Source organism: Mobula hypostoma, chromosome 2 (genome assembly GCF_963921235.1).
Source record: "Mobula hypostoma chromosome 2, sMobHyp1.1, whole genome shotgun sequence".
Taxonomy (NCBI): Eukaryota; Metazoa; Chordata; class Chondrichthyes; order Myliobatiformes; family Myliobatidae; genus Mobula; species Mobula hypostoma.
The window spans coordinates 192,564,188-192,585,689 of record NC_086098.1 but is presented as its reverse complement, the minus strand read 5'-3'; the positions used below and the strand labels follow the sequence as shown (position 1 = coordinate 192,585,689).

Here is a 21,502-nt window from a genome sequence, read left to right as displayed (position 1 = left end):
ATAAACCTAGAGACATCTAATCTTTTTACTATTCTAGGTGGTTATTCATTTTCACTGCAAGAAAATGGAAGCATGAGAGTGCAGAGTTACCTCCAAATAATCTGTTTTATTCATTTAAGTAATTTCAAAATGCTTGATCCTACAAGCCAGATGAGTTTCATCAGTAATGTTGCTGACAGTGTCTTTGATATGTTCAGATATTTCTCTTTGACATTTTGAAATAAGCATTAACCTGATTACTATAGACCAGAATAACTAACTAACCACTTGAAAGAGCAGTTGGAAAATTTTGATAAAATCACATCAAGAATGTCATAATTTTCAGGATATACACTTTTGTTCTGTTTGATCTTAAAAACAATACAAATAAGGCAATCAATATAATGGCACATTCTCACCTGAGACATGGCTTAAAGAACAATATATTTAAGTAAAGTGCAGCGGAATAAGTGTTTACTTCACATTCTGAAATACAACACAGAATGTACTTTGAATTACATTTTATACATTCAGAATGCTGTTTTGGAAATCTGAAATATTTTTTTCTTAAGATTTTGCTATTATTTTTTGAGTGATTTTACTCAGTTCTATTTTGTGTCTTTGGGGCACTTTCCTTGTAATTTGTCACCCTGAATTGACTAATATCAAACGTACCTCCACCCCACTCAGCACCACCTTGAAGATCTATGGTTAATCAAGGAGACCAGTGAGGAATGTGGATCAGAAAATGATAGAATAAAAACAGAAAATGCTGAGAATACTCAGGTTAGACAGCAACTGTAGAAAGTAAACTGGTGTTAATGTTTCAGATCCATCACTTTTCACCAGAACTGGAAAAGTGACAAGACAAGTAAGGTTTGATTAGATTAGATCAGATTAGATTCAACTTTATTGTCATTGTGCCGAGTACAGATATAAAGCCAACGAAATGCAATTAGCATCTAACCACAAATGCAAAGAATAGTGTTATTTACAAAATAACTGCGAATAAAAAGTAAGTGCTACAGCACACAAATATAAAAGTACTGAGACAGTACAATATGGGTGCAATACTGCTTAGCACTGTGATGTGAGGTTCAGCAGGGTCACAGCCTCAGGGAAGAAGCTCTTCCTGTGCCTGCTGGTGGGGGGGCAGAGGCTCCTGTAGCGCCTACCAGATGGGAGGAGAGTAAAAAGTCCATGATTAGGGTGAGATGCATCCTTGATAATGCTTTTCGCCCTGCCCAGGCAGCGCTTGTGGTAGATGTTCTCAATGGTGGGCAATTGGGTGCCAATAATCCGCTGGGCAGTTTTCACCACACGCTGGAGTGCTTTGCGGCCCGATACGGGACCGTTGAGTTGCAGTGTTTGGGAGGGGGAGATCAAGTATCATGTCTGTATTTGGGTCAACACCATATCAAAAGAAGGGCAACATGGACTGTAACATCCTGACCTTCAGCCAGCCAACTACAGTGCATTTGATCTCCTGCTCTGCTGAAGGTCTCAGCACTGAACAGTTAGCGTCTCTCACAAAATACCAGGGATAATTGACACCTCAGGTCAACTCCAGTTCTTTAAATTTTGATAAATATTTCAGGTTAGTGCTTCTTAACTTTATTTTACCTCAATATTTCCAATTAATTTCTAGCACAGGTATTTCATGTACATTTATTCTCTTTTAAACTATTCCATTTGAACAGTTTAAAAATTTTAAAGACCATCCATCAAGGCAATTCACAGGCAACCAATACACACAAAATGCTGCAGGAACTCAGCAGGCCAGGCAGCATCTATGGAAAAGTGTACAGTCGACGTTGCAGGCTGAGACCCTTCATCAGGGTCCTGCTAAAGGGTCTTGGCCCGAAATGTTGACTCTGTACTCTTTTCCATAGATGCTGCCTGGCCTGCTGAGTTCTTCCAGCATTTTGTGTGTGTTGCTTGGATTTCCAGCTTCTGCAGATTTTCTCCTATTTGACTGAGGATGGGGACTGCTCACTCCTCATGGACCACTGGGTCCCATGGGACAGCTATGAGAAGAATCCAACCTGACAAATAATATGGTAACAAGAATAATAGAGGGAAGTTTGCGGTGAGGGCAAGTAAGATTCTTCAGTCTGCCTCGTGAAATGAAAATAGATCAGGCTATGCCTTAAGTAAAATGAAGTCAGATTTAAATAAGGCGTGAATTTCCTTGCCATTTTCATCTGCCTCTGGTGCATAATCAAAATTTGTTAATTATTGCAGCAAACAAATTGTAAAGGCCTATTTGGAGCTTCTCAGTGTGTTGCATCATCTGTCCATAGAGAACTAGGCAATAATGGATGTGGTATTTCCATGGTTTAAATGCTACTATCAACAATAGAATACAATGGAGCCTATGATTCCCATAATGTTTTTTTTAAACGTCTGCAATTTCTTAACTCCACCCACAAAGATTCAACATTCTCTGACTCTATGTCACCTCTTTCTAAAGATGTAATTCCATCTCTTACCAAGAGAGTCACACCAATGCCTATGCCTTCCTGCCTGTCCTTTCGATAGATCCTCCCCCCAGGTTATAAATGCCTGACCAATGAACGGACCAAACATATGAATGAACATTTGGGAGAAGAGCTGGATGGACTTGCCAGCTCCTGCAGGCAACCTCTGCTGAGTGGGAACTTGGTTTGCAACCCTGCTGCAAAGTGTGATCACAATACATATACTATCTTCATACAGCAGGAAGAAAACAAACCAGTCCTATTCCATACAGTGCATGGGGATATGACGAAGTTTTTCTACATCATCATTGCAGCTTTTAGTGAAATTTGAATGGGTAAGTTAAATGCCTTAATTTTAACTACAGGTTGCCCTACATTTTTATTTTAAAAATATTGCTAGGGCTCTTCTTATGATGCTTGCTCCACTCTCAGGAGTAGAACCTTGGGATATCCTGGGGAGGATCTATTCGTTGAAATAGCCATAAAAAATCTGGAAAACTAATTGTTTAGTAAGACACATTTTGACAAGATTACTGACTTCTCTGAGTTCCAGGATGGGATTAAAAGCAGATTATGTTTCATAAAATGTCCTAAAACATTGGTCAGCAAAGCATATGCGAGGAAACGATATGATTTGGCGATATGAAATGATATGAGTCAGCTGCACCTTTCCTCATTTCCTGTCACGCCCACTGTTGGAACTTGAATGCACACGAGGTCATTACATAAGGGAACCCCCTTCGAGTATCGCTGTCTCCCATCATCGCTCGATGGGACTGTCTTGTTGCAAGGAAACAAACCCAGGGCTCCCACTGATTCAGCCATATTGGTGTGTAGCAATGATTTTATATGTTCATACGGGGAAAATATGCACTGTGTGTTTAATAGCCAAATATTACTTAAAATGTTATGATGCTATTGACTTATGTAAGTGACTTATAATTGACTTATCACTATATTCATGCAAGGAAAATATGCGCTGTGTACTTAATATTAAATTTGTTAGATAAACCCTTTTAGAAATGAAATTGAATGTATTAGCCACTTATAAGTGACTTATAGTTGACTTATCACATATATTCCGGTTGTGATTAACACCACCCCGCCCCCCACGGTTGGCCAGTCCGCAAGAATATTGTCAATATTAAACCGGTCCGTGGTGCAAAAAAGCTTGGGGACCCCCTCCTAAAATAACTTGTCTAGAATTTCAACAGAAAACATTTTGACTCTATGAAAGCAGAGAATCTATATGAGGGTTCTGTATCTCAAAGCCAGATATACTGAGAGTTATGTTTTTAATGTGTTCCGGAGACTTAAAGCACAAATTTTATTTTTACAAGAGACCCATGTACGGAGGGGGGACAGACTACGTTTTTTCAAATTTTGGAAGGGACAACAATTTCATTCGAACTCCAATGCTAAGATTCGAGGCGTCTCTATTTTTATAGACTCCTCAGTTACTTTTATACAACAGGATATTATCTCTGATCCGAATGGTAGATTTTTATTGGTTAGTGGTTTATTATTTAATAAAAAAGTAGTTTTGGTTAATGTTTATGCTCCTAATATGGATTGTCCGGAATTTTATAAATCATTGTTTGATCAGTTTCCGAATTTGAACGAGTTTTCATTGATTTGGGGCGGAGATCTTAATACCTGTTTATCTCCAGCTTTGGACCGTTCGGCTCCTTTACGGACTTTACCTAATAAATCTGCAAATTTGATTAATTTTTTCCTTTCTGATTCTGGGTCGACGGACATTTGGCGTTTTCTGCATCCTCAGGAAAAAGATTTTTCCTTCTTTTCACATGTTCATCATTCCTATTCAAGAATTGATTATTTTTTCATTGATTCTCGTCTCATTCCTTCAGTGATTAAATGTGATTATGATTCTATAACCATTTCGGATCATGCTCCACTTAAGCTTTCTATTAAAATTATGGCCAATATACCAAACAATAGACAATGGCGTTTTAATTCGCTGTTGCTTCAGGACTCGGACTTTGTTAATTTTATGAATGAACAGATTGAGCTTTTTTTTACAATTAACCATACAGAAGATATTTCGGTTAACACTCTTTGGGACACTTTTAAAGCCTATATTCGGGGTCAGATTATTTCGTATTCCGTTGCTTTGAAGAAGAAACAGAAGCAGGAGGAGATGGTAATTGTGGACAAGATTAAAGAAATTGATAAGAAATATGTTATGGCTCCTTCTGAGGAGCTATACAAACAAAGAACTGAACTTCAAATGGAACACAGTTTACTACTCTCGTCCTCGATTGTAAACCAATTAAAGAAAACAAGAAGTGATTTTTATGTTCACAGTGATAAAATTGGCAAGCTGCTGGCTAATCAATTGAAATCTAATTATGTTAAATCTCAAATCAATCAGATTTATAACCAAAATGATCGATTGATATTGGATCATGTGGGGATTAATCAAACCTTTTGTGATTTTTATTCTTCTTTATACCAATCAGAGTCTCCTCGAGATTCTAAATATATGAATGATTTTTTAGATAAGTTAGACTTCCCTCTGATTTCACAGGATATGTCTTCTTTATTAGATACTTCCATTACAATGGATGAGATTAAGAATGTTATTTTTTCTATGAATCTGGGGAAAGCTCCTGGCCCTGATGGGTTTACCGTTGAATTTTATAAATGTTTTGCTTCTTTATTGATTCCTTGGCTCTATAAGGTTTTTGAGGCTTCTTTGAAACTTGGTAAACTTCCGGAATCTTTTAATAGAGCATCAATTTCTTTAATACTAAAGAAGGATAAAGACCCTGCTCAATGTGCATCTTATAGACCAATATCTTTATTAAATGTTGATTCTAAAGTTTTTTCTAAGTTATTAGCAAATAGACTAGAAAAAGTACTTCCTTCTATTATTTCGGAAGACCAAACGGGTTTTATTAAAGGTCGTTACTCTTTTTATAATATTCGTACATTGTTAAATATCGTTTATACTCCCTCACAAAATGTTCCTGAGTGTGTTATTTCTTTAGATGCCGAGAAAGCTTTTGATAGAGTAGAATGGCCTTATTTATTTAAGGTGCTTGAAATGTTTAATTTTAGCTTGAAATTTATATCCTGGATTAAACTGTTATATTACTCCCCTGTAGCCTCGGTTCGTACTAACTCCTTAAACTCACCTTTTTTTCCTCTCTTTCGTGGTACTCGACAAGGCTGTCCTCTTAGTCCCCTATTATTTGATATTGCATTAGAACCTCTTGCAATTGCTATTCGAGAATCTTTAAATATTACTGGGATAACTCGGGGATTAAAGTCCCATAAATTATCACTCTATGCTGATGATTTACTTTTATATATTTCTAATCCTGAGAGATCCATTCCTGCTGTTTTAGAGTTATTAGCACAATTTGGTCTTTTCTCAGGTTATAAATTAAATCTTAGTAAGAGTGAACTTTTTCCGATTAATAAACATCTTCCCTTATATTATAAATTTCCATTTAAATTGATTAATAATTACTTTTCATATCTTGGGATTAAAATTACTTGTAAACATAAAGATTTATTTAAGACTAACTTTTTACCATTAATAGACCATATTACTCAACTTTCATCTAAATGGTTTCCCTTATATTTAACTTTGATTGGTCGTATTAATGCAGTTAAGATGTTTTTTTTGCCAAAATTTTTATATGTGTTTCAGGCATTACCAATTTTCGTTCCTAAATCTTTTTTTGATAAAGTTGACTCTAAAATTTCTTCATTTATTTGGCAGAACAAGAATCCGAGACTGGGTAAAATACATTTACAGAAAGCTAAGAGAGATGGAGGTTTAGCATTACCTAACTTTAGATTTTATTATTGGGCTATTAATATTCGACATATGAAATTTTGGTTACTTGACCGGGACATACTATTTATTCCTAAATGGGTAGCATTGGAATTACAATCTGTTCAGGGTTATACACTTGGTTCTATTTTAGGTTCCTCTCTTCCTTTTGATTCGAAACGTCTTAAGCAGGTCTCTAACCCGATAGTTAAATATGCTTTGCGCATTTGGTTTCAATTCAGAAAATTTTTTGATTTTAATCAATTCGGGTTAGCGATTCCTATTTTAGGTAACATATTTTTTCCTCCCTCTTTTACGGATCGCGCTTTTCAAACTTGGAAGACTAAGGGTATTTTACGGTTTTTGGATTTATTTTTAGATGGTTCCCTTATGTCTTTTGAACAATTATCTAATAAATATAACTTATCAAGAATACATTTTTTTAGATATTTACAAGTTAGAAATTTCCTAAGTACTATACTTACTTCCTTTCCAATGCTTCCTCCTATATATATTTTAGATTCGATAATTAACCTTAATCCATGTCAGAAAGGTGCATCGGTTATGATTTATAATATTATTATGAAACTTAGGAAAGCTCCATTTGATAAGATTAGGGTAGATTGGGAACAGGAATTGGGGCTTACCATTTCTGTGGATGATTGGGGGCAGATTTTACAATTAGTTAATACTTCCTCTATTTGTGCTAAACATTCCCTAATTCAATTTAAAGTGGTTCATAGAGCACATATGTCCAAAGATAAGTTAGCGCGTTTTTACTCGCATATTAATCCTTTCTGTGATAGATGTTCGGGGCAGATAGCCTCTTTAACTCATATGTTTTGGTCTTGCCCTACTTTGGAAACTTTTTGGAGAGATATTTTCAATATTATTTCTAAGGTATTAAATATAGATATCTCTCCTCACCCTATTACTGCTATCTTTGGACTACCTAAAATTTCTAGTAATCTTTCCCCTTCAGCCCGTAGAATGATTGCATTTCTTACTTTAATGGCGAAAAGATGTTTTTTACAACATTGGAAAGAGCTTAATGCTCCAACTACCTTTTTTTGGTTTTCTCAGACGATTTTATGTTTGAATCTGGAGAAAATTAGAAGTAACCTTTATGATTCTTCATTTAAATTTGAACAGATTTGGGGACCTTTTATTCGATATTTTCATTTAATGTAATATTTACCCTTCTTGTTTTTTCTTCACTGTTTTAATGGAGGTCGGGATTGAGGACGTGATTTTAAGTTTAACTCTGTTTGGTTTCAAGTTAGCCCATTGCTTTGCTTTGCTTTTAGTTAGTTGCACGGTGGGTTTTTTTTTTGGGGTTTTTTTTTTCTTTTTTTTTCCATTGATATATATAAAATCTAGTATACTATTATGTTATCTTGGTTTCTTATGCTTAAATTACATTGTTTGTAGTATTTTCTTTTTGGTATTGTTATCTTTTGGAATTTTATTATACTTTAACATTGTATTAATGTTTATATGGCTTACCTTTTTTGTATACTTACTCAATAAAAAGATTTAAAAAGAAAGAAAGAAAGAGAGTTATAATGTGTTGAACCCTTGGAATGATAAGAATTTACATCACAAGAAATCAAGAGAAAAGGATTGCAAATAGGCCACTTGGCTACTTGGCAAGTCTTTCCTGACATTCAATACTCCAGCACTCAACTCCTCCGTGCCAGATCCCCCTAGAACTCTTGTGCTCTGATTTTTCAAAAAAAACCTTCCACTTTAAATACTTCTAATGAACTAGTCTCCACAATGCATTGGGGCAGAAAATTCTAAAGACTCACAATCTCTGCAAGAAGACATTTCTACCCTCGGTTTTAAAATGACCAGCCTTTTTAATATCTGGAATGTCTCCTTATTCAACATTCTTCCATTGGTGAATATATCCCAGTATCTACCTGTCAAGACCCCATAGCAGCTTGTATGTTTCCTTTATTCTTCTATACTCTATGGAATACCAGTATTGCCTTTACTTTTAGGACAATCGTCTCACACCACAAAATGACCTGGCGGATCTCTTTTGGACTGACTGCAACACTATTATCCTTTCTTAGTTAAGGGGATCAAAATAGTGCACAGTTTTTCAGGCGTGTCCTCACCAATAACTTGTTTAATTGTAACAATTCTTCTCTATTTCTAAGTACCTGCAATAAAAGTCAATATGTCATTTGCTTTCCTAATTGCACACTCCATTTTTATGATAGATTTTTGTGATTTCTGCACAAGAACATCTACATCCCCCTGTAGGTCACTCATTTGTAGTACTTCTCCATTTAGATAATAAACAGCCTTTTAATTTCTCTTACCAAAGTGCAGGACCTCGCACTTTCTCACATTAAACTCCATTGGCCAATTTACTCGACCTATCTATGTCCCACCGCAGAGTCCGAATATCTTCATTAAAACTTGCTCTCCCATCTGCATCAAGTGGCCAAATTACTAGACAGACCTGCTCATTAATGCAAATATCTAATCAGCCAATCATATAGCAGCAATTCAATGTATAAATGCACGCAGACATGATAAAGAGAATCAGTTGTTGCTCAGATCAAGCATTAGAATGGTAAAGAAACGTGATCTAAGTGATTTCGACCATGGAATAATTGTTGGTGTCAGGTGGGGTGGTTTGAGTATTTCAGAAACTGCTGGTCCCCTTGGATTTTCACACACAGCAGTCTCTAGAGTTCACAGAGAATGACGTGGAAAACAAAAAAAAATCCAGTAAGTGGCGGTTCTGTAGGCGAAAACGCCTTGTTAATGAGTGAGGTCAGAGAAAAATGGCAAGACTGATTCAAGCCGACGGGAAGGCGAGAGTAATTCAAATAACCATGTGTTACAACAGTGGTGTGTAGAAGAGCACAACGCATCAGACCTTGAAGTGAATGGGCTACAGCAGCAGAAGACCATGAACATACACTCAGTGAGTGTCCACTCATACATTTCATGTCCTGGGCAAACTTGGATTCATTCAAGCACAGTTTTGTCATTGTCAGACTAACTATTTCATTGTTTGTTTCCCATTGCTTGCCCTCTGCCCCCAAACACAAACTAATTACCCTTTCATCCCATCATCAAGCTCTCTGTTCTATTCACAATTATTTCCTTTTGTCTCTCTAGTAATAACATACCTTCAACTGCATAGTTCTAGAAAAATCTAGACCTACTTATGCATGAAATATGCACATCCAGGAATTTCAAATTGTTATTCCGTTTATTCTCCATCCAATTACGTATCAAATTGTTGCATTAGGTGTGCGATTAAGGCCAGAAAGACTGATGAACAATACAATAATCATCACAATTAGTCCAGAAGATTAAGTCACATGGGATCCATGTTAGGCTGGATTCAAAATTGGCTTAGTTATAGATGGCCGAGCATTGTGGCAGAGAATGCTTTTCTGATTGGAGGTCTATGATTAGTGGTGTTCTGCAAGAAAAGATGCTTGGACCTCTCTTGCTTGCATGCATAAATGATTTGGATGAAAATCTTTAGTGAGTATGCAGATAGTTGGTGGAATTATGGACAACAGGGAAGGTTGTCAAAGGACACAGCAGGATATAGATCAATTAGAAACTTGGGAGGAGAAGTAGCAGATGGAGTGTAGTCTGAACAAGCGTGAGGTGAGTGCTTTTTGTGAGGACAAAAACAAGAGGGAACTAGGAAGGATTGATGTACAGAGGAATATTGAAGTGTTAATCCTTAGCTTTCTCAGAGAGGCAAAAACAAGTGAACTGGGTGATAAAGAAGGTGTACAACATGTTTGCCCTCATCAGAAGGGACACTGAAAATGAAAGTTGGCAAGTCAAGCTGCAAAGGTATAAAACTTAGGTTAGGCCACATTTTAAGTATTGTATGCAGTTCTGTAAGAAAGGGTAGATGCTTTGAAGAAGGTGCAAATGATATTCACCCGCATATTGCCTGGAATGGAGTGTATTATCCATAACGCTGGGCAACCGGGATTATTTTGTAAGGAGTGGTAGAGGCTAAAGGCTGACCTGACAGAGGTATATAGAGGCACAGAAAGGTCAGTCAATCTTTTTCTAGGGTACAAATATCAAACTCTGAAGGACAGTTTTGAAACAAAAGATAATTAGTCTTAAAGGAGGCATGTTATTTTTTAAATATGGAGGGTGACGCCATTTGGAATGTGCTACCAGGGTTGAGTACTGTGCAAAAGTCTTAGGCACATATATATAACTAGGGCACCTAAGACTCTTGCACTGTACTATATTTGACAACGTGGAGCGGAGAGTGAGTTTGTAAATCTGGCAGGAAGTTGGGAATGGCGAGGGTGGAGTGCCGCGGGAGGGCTGTGCAGCGGGTGGCAGAGAAGGAGTGACAGGACGTTGGGGGAGGGGGTATGGTGCGGATGTTTTCACACCCATCCCTGAGACACCAGGCAAGGTAATTTCATTCCAAACAATTAGTTTATTGATCATTACAGAATGCTTGTCTGACATTTCCCCCTCCCTCCCCTCTCTCTTCCCCTTTCCCCAACCATGATTCCCTCTCTCTGCCCCCTTCCCACTCTCAGTCCACAACAGAGACCCACATCAGAATCAGGTTTATCATCACTCATGTATATCATGAAATTTGTCTTTTTTTGTGCCAGCAGTACAGTGCAATACATAAAATTACAGTACCATGCAAAAGTCTTAGACACCCTAGCTATACATACATGGGTATGTGCCAAAATGTTTTGCATAGTACTATGATAGCAATGTTTAGAGGCATTTAGACATATGTATGGGCATGGAATAAAAAGATATAGACCTTGCAGAGACAATTAGGATTAGTTAGGAGTACATGATGGGCAAATGGACCAGTACCTGTACTGTATTTTTTTAATAGAACATTGAACAGCACAGCATAATACAGGGCCTTTGGAAAATTATGTTATGCTGACCTTTTAACCTACTCCAAAATCAATCTAACATTCACCTCCCACATAGCCTTCCATTGTTCCTTCATCCATATTCTAAAAATTAAATGGCACACGTATACATTTAAAAAGCATTTCAGTAACCTATTATTTTTGAAGAAAATATAAAATTATTCCAATTTACATTATACAGTTATACTTCTACCTTAAAGTCTATTACACGTAATTGTACCCGGATAAAAGAGCATTTCCCTTGCATGGGATTTTTAATAACAGCAAAGAATAATCAACAATTTCCAGCTGTTGTAAAGTTCATACCATTGCTGAGGGTGCCAGTCTGTAACGTAGTTTGCAGTCCACCTCCTATTCCTCCGTAACCACGGTAACTGTAATTCAGTCCTCCATTGATGTACATCTGATCCTGTGAGTAAGAAGCAGCTGGCAGTGCATAAGTGGTGTGTGCGAGCTGGGCCGCCTCCCTGGCTTGTTGAGTGTGTTTATCTAGTGCAATGGGTTCATCCTACAGCAAAACAAAAGAGCAAACTAAAATCAACAAACCTTGGGTCCTATGTACACATTTAACTAGACACAATTTGTTCTGTATTTCCAACCTACCAGTAATTTGTTCATGCAGCCTTTGTTGTTTATTTTGTTTACTGTGTACTTCAGTTCTATGCACTTTTTCCTACTTAATAAATACATTTTCCACCCTTCAGTAGCTGCTATGTGCAAAACTGTCCACAACTTGAATACGTTGCCATTAGTCAATTTATATCCACTCTGGAGATGCAGGCTGAAATCTGTACTCAATGATATATGTGTCAAATACCCAGCGCCAACAGAAACATATCACAACTTACTGCCAAGCTAAGTGCAACAGACTGTAGTGTCAGTGAGAACTCTCTAGACCGTGCATCCAACGAAAATGAAATTTCTTAGGATAAACATTCAAATATTAAACACACCTGAAACATGCAGCAGAAAAATTTAACACTCTCCATTTAACACAGCAACCATTCAATCTCAGACTCAGTTTCTTTTTGCATAAAGGTTTGCTTTCCTCTCAACAGGATGCACATCTCACTTAATAGTCCCATCAAAACAAAACTATTCTATCCATAATTGTTCTACTCTAATTCTTCTAATGAATTATCACTTCCTCAATATTTTGCTGATGAGATGCATCAGAAATAGCATTTTTATACAGTTAGTCTATTTAGAAAGGATTGACAATCTGATGTGATCAAAATAATTTTAGGTTTTAGAGTGGAGTCTTGAGTTCACTGGATTTTGTTGCTAAGAACTGAATAAGCTTCCCAGATGATCTTACACACCACTTTAGGGTTTTGTCGATAAAACATTGACCTTAAATCTTATCTAAATTATGAGTTACAATACCACAGGCAAGAGATTATTTTTTTTCCCTTTAATAAATTGTGAGGTTGCAGATAGTGGTATTTGTCAGCTCCATGAACGTCCAGCTGTAGTATCTTTTATTGGCTTTTGCAAGCTGTTGTATCATCCGTGTATATTTTTCCTGGCCTTCAATGCTAAGCACCGCTCTTTATCTGAGGGAAGGAGGAGTGGGAAGTGTTCAGGCTCACTGATTTCCATATGTGCTCTTTGTCGAGAGCATAACTTCCACTCATGCATGCATGTCAAGGCTTATAAATTAGTATTGCTGATGTTAGCAGATGAACAATTAACACATCCATATAACCTTCCCCTTTCTAAATTAAAGTGGGCATTTAAAAGGGTAAAATGAACATATTAGTAACTATATGGTAGCATTGGAACAAAGGGTAAGTCATTCAGCTCTCTGTCACATTATCCCATTCAATGGAATCACAAATGACTTGTACTTCAGCCTTATTGATTTGCCCCTACCTCACTCATAGAGAAGTACAACACAGAAACAGGCCCTTTGGCCCATCTAGTCCATGTCAGAACCATTTAAGCTGCCTATTCCCATCGACCTGAACTAGGACCACAGCCCTTCATATCCCTACAATCCTTAATTAATTAATGGCTCGTCTGTCTAAGTAGACAATGGATGCTCCCAGTTTAGGACTCAATTGGGTGTGGAACAGCGTCGGCTGTGGCTGAATAAGCTGATTCTTGAGCGGCAGTCTTTGGCACAGCTGCTGCACATGAAGGCTGATGGCTGTGGCTGGGTAGTCACTGCCACAGCTTTCCTTCTCTCTCTTCTGTCCGACCACAGTTGAGTACGTTTTTCCTCTGCATTGGTAATGCCCGTACGTACAGCCTGTTGCCAGGTGCAGCAATTTGCAGCTGTCTCTTCCCAAGTGTCCACCCTGATATCAGCAGACTTCAGGTCACGTTTACAAATGTCCATGTAACACAGCTGTGGGCGCCCTATGGGCCGGGATCCTGAGGCGAGTTCTCCATATAGGATGTCCTTGGGGATGCGGCCCTACCATCCAAACTTCTCTCAAACGTTGAAATCAAGCTTGTGTGTACTTCATGTGCTGCTAGCTCATTCCACACTCTCACAACCCTCTGAGTGAAAAAGTTTCATAGAAACATAGAAAATCTACAGTATAATACAGGCCCTTCGGCCCACAATGCTGTGCCGAACAGATACTTACTTTAGAAGTTACCTAGGGTTACCCATAACCCTCTATTTTTCTAAGCTCCATGTACCTATCCAGGAGTCTCTTAAAAGATCCTATCGTATCTGCCTCCACCACAGTCGCTGGCAGCCCATTCCACGCACTCATCACTCTGTGTGTAAAAAAACTTGCCCTTGACATCTCCTCTGTACCTACTTCCAAGCACCTTAAAACTGTACCCTCTCATGTTAGCCGATTCAGCCCTGGGAGAAAGCCTCCACACAATCAATGCCTCTCATCATCTTATACACCTCTATCAGGTCACCTCTCATCCTCCATCGTTCCAGGGAGAAAAGGCTGAGTTCACTCAACCTATTCTCATAAGGCATGCTCCCCAATCCAGGCAACATCCTTGTAAATCACCTCTGCACCCTTTCTATAGTTTCCACAACCTCTGTAGTGAGGTGACCACAACTGAACACAGTACTCCAAGTGGGATCTGACCAGAGTCCTATATAGCTGTAACATAATGTCATGGCTCTTAATCTCAGTCCCACGGTTGATGAAGGCTAATGCACTGTATGTCTTGCTAACTACATAGTCAACTTGCGCAGCAGCTTTGAGTGTCCTATGGACTCAGACCCCAAGATCCCTCTGATCCATCACACTGCCAGAAGTCTTCCCATTGATACTATATTTTGCCATCATATTTGACCTGCCAAAATGAACCACCTCACACTTAACTGGGTTGAACTCCATCTGCCACTTCTCAGTCTTAGTTTTGCATCCTACCGATCTCCTGCTGTAACCTTTGACAGTGCTCCACACTATCCACAACACCCCCAACCTTTGAGTCATCAGCAAATTTTCTAACTCATCCCTCCATTTCCTCATCCAGGTCATTTATAAAAATCATGAAGAGAAGCGGTCCCCAAACAGATCCCTGAGGCACACCACTGGTCACCAACTTCCATGCAGAATATGACCCGTCTACACCAACTCCTGCCTTCTATGGGAAAGCCAGTTCTGGATCCACAAAGCAAGGTCCCCTTGGATCCCATGCCTCCTTACTTTCTCAATAAGCCTTGCATGGGGTACCTTATCAAATGCCTTGCTGAAATCAATATACACTACATCTACTGCTTAGACACATCCTCAAAAAATTCAATCCAGGCTTATAAGGCACGACCTGCCTTTGACAAAGCCATGCTGACTACTCCTAATCATATCATGCCTCTCCAAATGTTCATAAATCCTGCCTCTCAGGATCTTTTCCAGCAACTTACCAACCACTGCAGTAAGACTCACTGGTCTATAATTTCCTGTGCTGTCTGTACTCCCTTTCCTGAATAAGGGAAAAACATCTGCAACCCTCCAGTCTTCTAGAACCTCTCCCATCCGTATTGATGAGACAGAGAGAGGGGGGGAGAGAGAGAGGGGGGGAGAGGGGGGGAGAGAGGGGGGAGATTGCCTTTCAACTCACGAGAGAGCATAGGCCATCAACTTTTTTGCTGTTGATGTTTCTGTAGCAGGCAATTTCTTTTTTACGAGGTTGAGTTGCTAGCTTGACACTCAATCCAGCACTTATGGAAAGCGTGCACGGGAGCCGGCTGGATTCGAACTCGGGACCTTCCGTCCCAAAGTCCAGCGCTGATGTCACTACGCCACCAGGCGGCTAATCCCTATTGATGATGCAAAGATTATTGTCAGAGGCTCAGCAATTTCCTCCCTCGCTTCCCACAGTAACCTAGGGTACATCTCATCTGGTCCCGGTGACTTATCCAACTTGATGCTTTCCAAAAGCTCCAGTTCATCCTCTTTCCTAATGACTATATGCTCAAGCTTTTCAGTCCACTGTAAGTCATCCCTACAATCGCCAAGATCCTTTTTCATAGTGAATACTGAAGCAAAGTATTCATTAAGTACCTCTACTATCTCCTCCGGTTCCATACACACTTTTCCACTGTCACACTTGACTGGTCCTATTCTCTCATGTCTTATCTTCTTGCTCTTCACATATTTGTAGAATGCCTTGGGGTTTTACTTAATCCTGTCCGCCAAGGCCTTCTCATGGCCCCTTCTGGCTCTCCTAGTTTCATTCTTAAGCTCCTTCCTGCTAGCCTTATTACCTTCTAGATCTTTATCACTACCTAGATTTTTGAACCTTTCGTAAGCTTTTCTTTTCTTCTTGACTAGATTCTCAACAGCCTTTGTACACCATGATTCCTGTAACCTATCATCCTTTCCCTGTCTCATTGGAATGTATCTATGCAGAACACCATGCAAATATCCCCAGAACATTTGCCACATTTCCTCCATACATTTCCCTGAGAACATGTTTCCCAGTTTATGCTTCCAAGTTCCTGCCTGATAGCTTCATATTTCCCCTTACTCCAATTAGATGCTTTCCTAACTTGTCTGTTCCTATCCCTCTCCAATGCTATAGTAAAGGAGATAGAATTGTGACAACTATCTCCAAAATACTCTCCCACTGAGAGATCTGACACCTGACCAGGTTTACTTCCCAATACCAGATCAAATAGGCTTATCTACATATTGTGTCAAGAAACCTTCCGGAACACACCTAATGAACTCCACCCCATCTAAACCCCTTGCTCTAGGGAGATGCCACTCAATACTGGGGAAATTAAAATCTCCCACCATGACAATCGTTATTATAACACCTCACCGGAATCTGTCTCCCTGTCTGCTCCTCGATGTCCCTGTTACTATTGGATGGTCTATAATTGACCCCTTCCTGTTCCTAACTTCCAGCCAAAGAGACTCAGTTGACAATCTCTCCATGACTTCCTTCTTTTCTGCAGCCGTGACACTATCTCTGATCAGCAGTGTCACGCCCCCACCTCTTTTGCCTCCCTCCCTGTCCTTTCTGAAACATCTAAAGCCTGGCACTCCTGTCTTTGTAATGGCAACATCATCATAGCTCCTGATCCTGATAATAGTACTGATCCATGCTCCAAGCTCATCTGCTTTGTTCATGATACTCCCTGCATTAAAAGGTTTCACCTCATGTTGCCCTTAAACTTCTTACCTTTCACCCTTAAGCCATGACCTCTGGTTGTTGTCCGATGCAACCTCAGTGAAAAAAGCCTGCTTGCACTTACCCTATCTATACCTTCCACTTAATGTTATATATTTCTATCAAATCTCCTCTCAATCTTCTACGTTCTAAAGAATACCGTTCTAACCTAATCAATATTTCATTTAACTCAAGTCCTACAGACCCAGCAACATCCTTGTAAATTTTCTCTGCACTCTTTCAACCTTGTTTACATCTTTCCTGTAGGTAGGTGACCAAAACTGCACACAATACTCCAAATTAGGCCTCACCAACGCCTTATACAACTTTGACATAACATTCCGTCTTCTGTGGGGATGACGCTCAATGGCAACTGCTTCGAGTTCATCGGTGAAAACAGCCAAATTTCTACCTTTGATGTCTCTTTTTTAACTTCATAGTGAGTGGGATTTTGTTGGAGATCCTGACCTGGTGTTACACTTAGACTTCTCTTTGCGGTGGCGGGACCCACTCCCAGGGGCTCATGACTGGCTGGTTTTCGAAGTCCCTAGGACATGGCCTAGAAGATGAGCACAGCTTGGGGTTCCGAGACTTTGTGGCCCTGTGGATGGGCTGATTCTATGCTGGTGCCACTGATTGAAGTGTCGTGGGAGAGCCTGGAACATCGGCAGCAGTGGATCAGCTGTCAGGGGCTCTGTATTCACCGAACCGCGTGTGCTCTCTCTCTCGGTGGTGGGGAAGAGCTTGTTGTTCAATCTCCACTCTGAGAACTTGGGAAACAAAGGCAGCACAACAAACTTTATCATCGTAAATCAACGAGTTGTTTTGTTATGTCACCTCTCTCACTGTGAATGGGGATACCTCTTTTTCCCTTTAATAGGGAGAAACAGAGAGCCTGTGGTATGTCAAGTTGTCGGGCGAGTGATTAGTTTTTGCGTACCGTAGACCATGGTCTTTCTCAGGGGCTTTGCTATTGCTTGCTTGGTGAATGGAGGGTGCTGATGTTTTTTTGCAGAGTGGGTGGGGTTGTTGTTTTGCTGCTGCTTGTGCAGGGGAGGGGGGGTCTTTGGGGTTCTAACATTTTCACTGTCACATTTTTTTGGGCACTCTTCTAAATAAGAATTTCAGTTTGTATATTGTATACATTTCTCTGATATGAAATGAAGCTGTTTAACTATTCAATATATTGATTTATGAAGGCCAATGTGCCAGCAGCATAGTTATTTTGATATCCTTGGCCAGCACAAATTGATATTAGGTCTCCAATTTGTCTAAGAGTATACAAGAATATTGTAAGCATTCATTTATCTGAATACTGTTTGTTGATTTCTGCTGTGCACTAAGTGGCTTTCAAGCTTTCCTATAAAGCAGTGAATACACTTGAAGTAATTGTTTCTAAGCTACTTGAAATAGCTGAAAATGTGAAAGATAAAGTAAAGCTTTTATAGTACTACAGAATTGTTCGTGGTCCACGCGGCTATCTCATAAACAGCAATAATGTAATGTACAATCACAAGGGCAAGAACATTGATCTCGAACTTCTGGTAGTTGTCCCCCCTTCATCATTCCCAATCCTTGTTTCCCTCTTACAACATCTCTCCTTACCTGCCCATCAGCTCTCTCTGATGCTCCTCCTCTTCCCTTTCTTCCATAGTCCTCTACCCTCTCCAGTCTGATTCCCCTTTCTCCAGCCCTTTATCTCTTTCACCTATCAACTTCCCAGCTCTTTACTTCACCCCCTCTCCCAGTTTCACCTATCACCTGCCACCATGTACTTCTTCCTCCCCTCCCCCAGCTTCTTAGTTTGACTCCTTCCCCCTTCCTTTACAGTCCTGATGATGGGTCTCTGCCAAAACGTCGACTGTTTAGTCGTTTCAATGGATGCTGCCTGGCCTGCTGCGTTCCTCCAGGATCTTGTGTGTGTTGCATCACAAAGAAATTTCTTTGTTTCTGCAGACCAAGGGTTTCTGTACCCTCTTATTTCTATTAAGCTGCTCCAGGAAAAGAAGATTCATATACTAGACTTTATTCTCTATTCCCAAAGAACAAATGAATCTTTCATTGACTGGTTAACTCAGAAAAGTCAGGTGCAAAGCTTTCATAATGTAACATAATATAAAATTTTTGCTGAGGATAACTTTATTGTCCAGAGTTTATGATTAATTGCTCATTTATTTTAAATCTTTTCAAAATTGTAACCTCAGCCAAAGAAATCAAAAGCATTTCTGGTTATGAACTATCAAAAGCAATTATCTCTGCATTAAGGTTCAGAAACCATGAAGCAGAATGAAAGATGTAGCAGTGCTGTTATTTCCATAATTTCAAAGTTATAATTATCAGTTATGAGATTAAGTCCCATATCAGAATTTCAATACAAAAATGTTACTACAGTAAATACATATGCATCCTCCCTGGATGCTGATATTGGATTTTATTAAAATTAGTATGTATCTGTTTTTCTGTCAGACTGTTACATTTTCTGCAAAATGCTTTGTAAAACAGATGTGTACAACTGAATTTCATAAACAGAGTCCAATGTGCTTATTATGTTATTTAGTGCATGGGACTGAGAACCAATTTCTACACCAATCCAATGTTCTCTTTCAAAAGATTAGGTAGTCATCCTCTATTGACTGGTTGTGGGAGCTTGCCATACATCATTTGTATAAAGCAACTATCATTTCAATTGAACTCAATTAATTAGCATTATGGTGATTTTTGGAAATGTGTTATTGTATTACATTAATGTGAACTCTCCATTTAAAAATTTGCTGGTAAAAAGAAACAAATTTCTGGGAATGATCACAGTTGATAAAACATGCATTTGCAAATATCAAAGCACAGCCAGAGCTATTTAAACGTTAGCACGTGAAAACAGTGCAACATTCCAAATATCTGTGGTGTCTCTATTCCGGCTCAGTTTAAAACAATAAGCAGCATGCTACGATGAACTATCCCATCAAGTGATACGACAGGGGCCTGATGAGGGAAAGGTAATAGACCATAGCAAAGGAATCATCCTTACTCAAGCATAACAATATTAATCTCAAGCATAACAAAATCAATTAGGGGCACATAAAAACACAGTGTTTTAAAAATAAAATTGGAAGGAAGGCAAGTGATTTTGTTAAATAGAAAACATAGATAGCAAATACTAATCAATCCTATGGGGCTGGTTTGATGAGACCAACAAGGAAATCCAAAAGCTATAACCACAAATGTAAACACGAAGAAATCTGCAGATGCTGGAAATTCAAGCAACACACACAAAAAATGCTGGTGAACGTCGACTGTACCTCTTCCTATAGATGCTGCCTGGCTTGCTGCATTCACCAGCATTTTTTGTGTGTGTTACCACAAATGTAAGGTATTCTTGGTTTCTTAACATCATTTTCCAAGGTCCAGCAAAATACTTGTGACCTAAAAACAGACGGCCTGGGAGATCCAGCAAAGGATGCAGCCTTCAGTGTTGTCATCCTAATCTATGGCTTAACCATTCAAAGGTCCAACCAGCTGGCAGCCAAGCCCCAGGAAAGATTACTGAGGTGAGACAGGCCTTTCACCGGAAGAAGCACTTCAAGAGACTCCACAAATTGGATCTGTAATTGACAAAAGTGTTGTTGGCTCCATTCTACATCACACCATCCTGATGAGTCTTGCCATTGCATAAGCTTGAAAAGCTATATTCTAGATCGGGGCAGCCAACCTTTTACATTCCATGCATCAATTTTTTCATGCATGAGTTCAGATGCGATTTTTTTCAGGCACAAGTTCTATATTAACATATTTTTACAAGAATTGTGGGGGTACAAGAGTTGCATGGCGCATCTGAACTTGTGCCTGAAAAATTTGATGCATGGAATGTAAAAGGTTGGCCACCCCTGTTCTAGATGAAGATCTCTGAAAAAGACCAAATGCTCCAAAAACTTAGTGTAGAGAAACTTACGAATTACAGATGTATTTCAGACTTCAAATTTATAGTGCCATCTCCTTCATTTGGAAAGAGGAAAGTATTGTAGCATCATGACAGAAGTTTCACCTATCATAGTATCTTGTTTGAAAGTATTTAGGAGAGTAGACTTTTATGATGATCTTCAACCTGAACAGCTCACAAACACATAATTTCCAGCCCAAACAACACTCCTAACACTCTTGAGTTTTCTCCAAGATAACAGCAACTGCATTGTACAATTTATGTAACGTATAACTTCTACGTAACTGTATTTTCCCATAGCACACTGCCGAACATTACCAAACAATATCTGGTAACGAATCACACAAAAAACATAATTCACCAAATGAAATAGGTCTTGATAAATTTCATGGAGAAAAGAGAGATAATAATTCCTCATATGTGCATATTTTGTGATAGTTGGATTGGTTTAGTTGTATGGGCTTAGTGATAAAATTCCAGAGTTTAAGCCTTGAAAGGTATTTGTGGTGGGGCAATTTAAATTAGGAATAATGAAGGGACCAGAATTTGAAGATTGCAAGTACCTCAAAGGCTTGTGGGCTCAGAGGTAGTTACTAAGAACAGAAATCAAGAAGCTGTGAAGATATGTGAAAGCAATAATAAATGCTTGGAAAACTGACTAACCCCAGTTAGAGAGGCTGTCTCAGTGCAAATAAGTGATTATGTGTTTGAAGAGAAGAGTGGAATGGTAGAGCTGGCACTGTCGGTTCAAACATAGATGCTGAAGAGGAGATTTAAA

General features: G+C 39.0%; 1 protein-coding gene across 2 annotated transcripts in view; it reads right to left on the bottom strand.

Moving 5' to 3' along the window:
- The window catches only part of nol4lb (nucleolar protein 4-like b), a 348,974-nt gene that overhangs the window by 13,195 nt on the left and 314,277 nt on the right, over window positions 1-21,502 (bottom strand). For both annotated transcript variants that reach the window (XM_063041305.1, XM_063041306.1), the window contains one exon: window positions 11,496-11,697. In XM_063041305.1, the coding sequence (XP_062897375.1) occupies window positions 11,496-11,697 (202 nt within the window). The remainder of the gene's footprint in view (window positions 1-11,495; window positions 11,698-21,502) is intronic.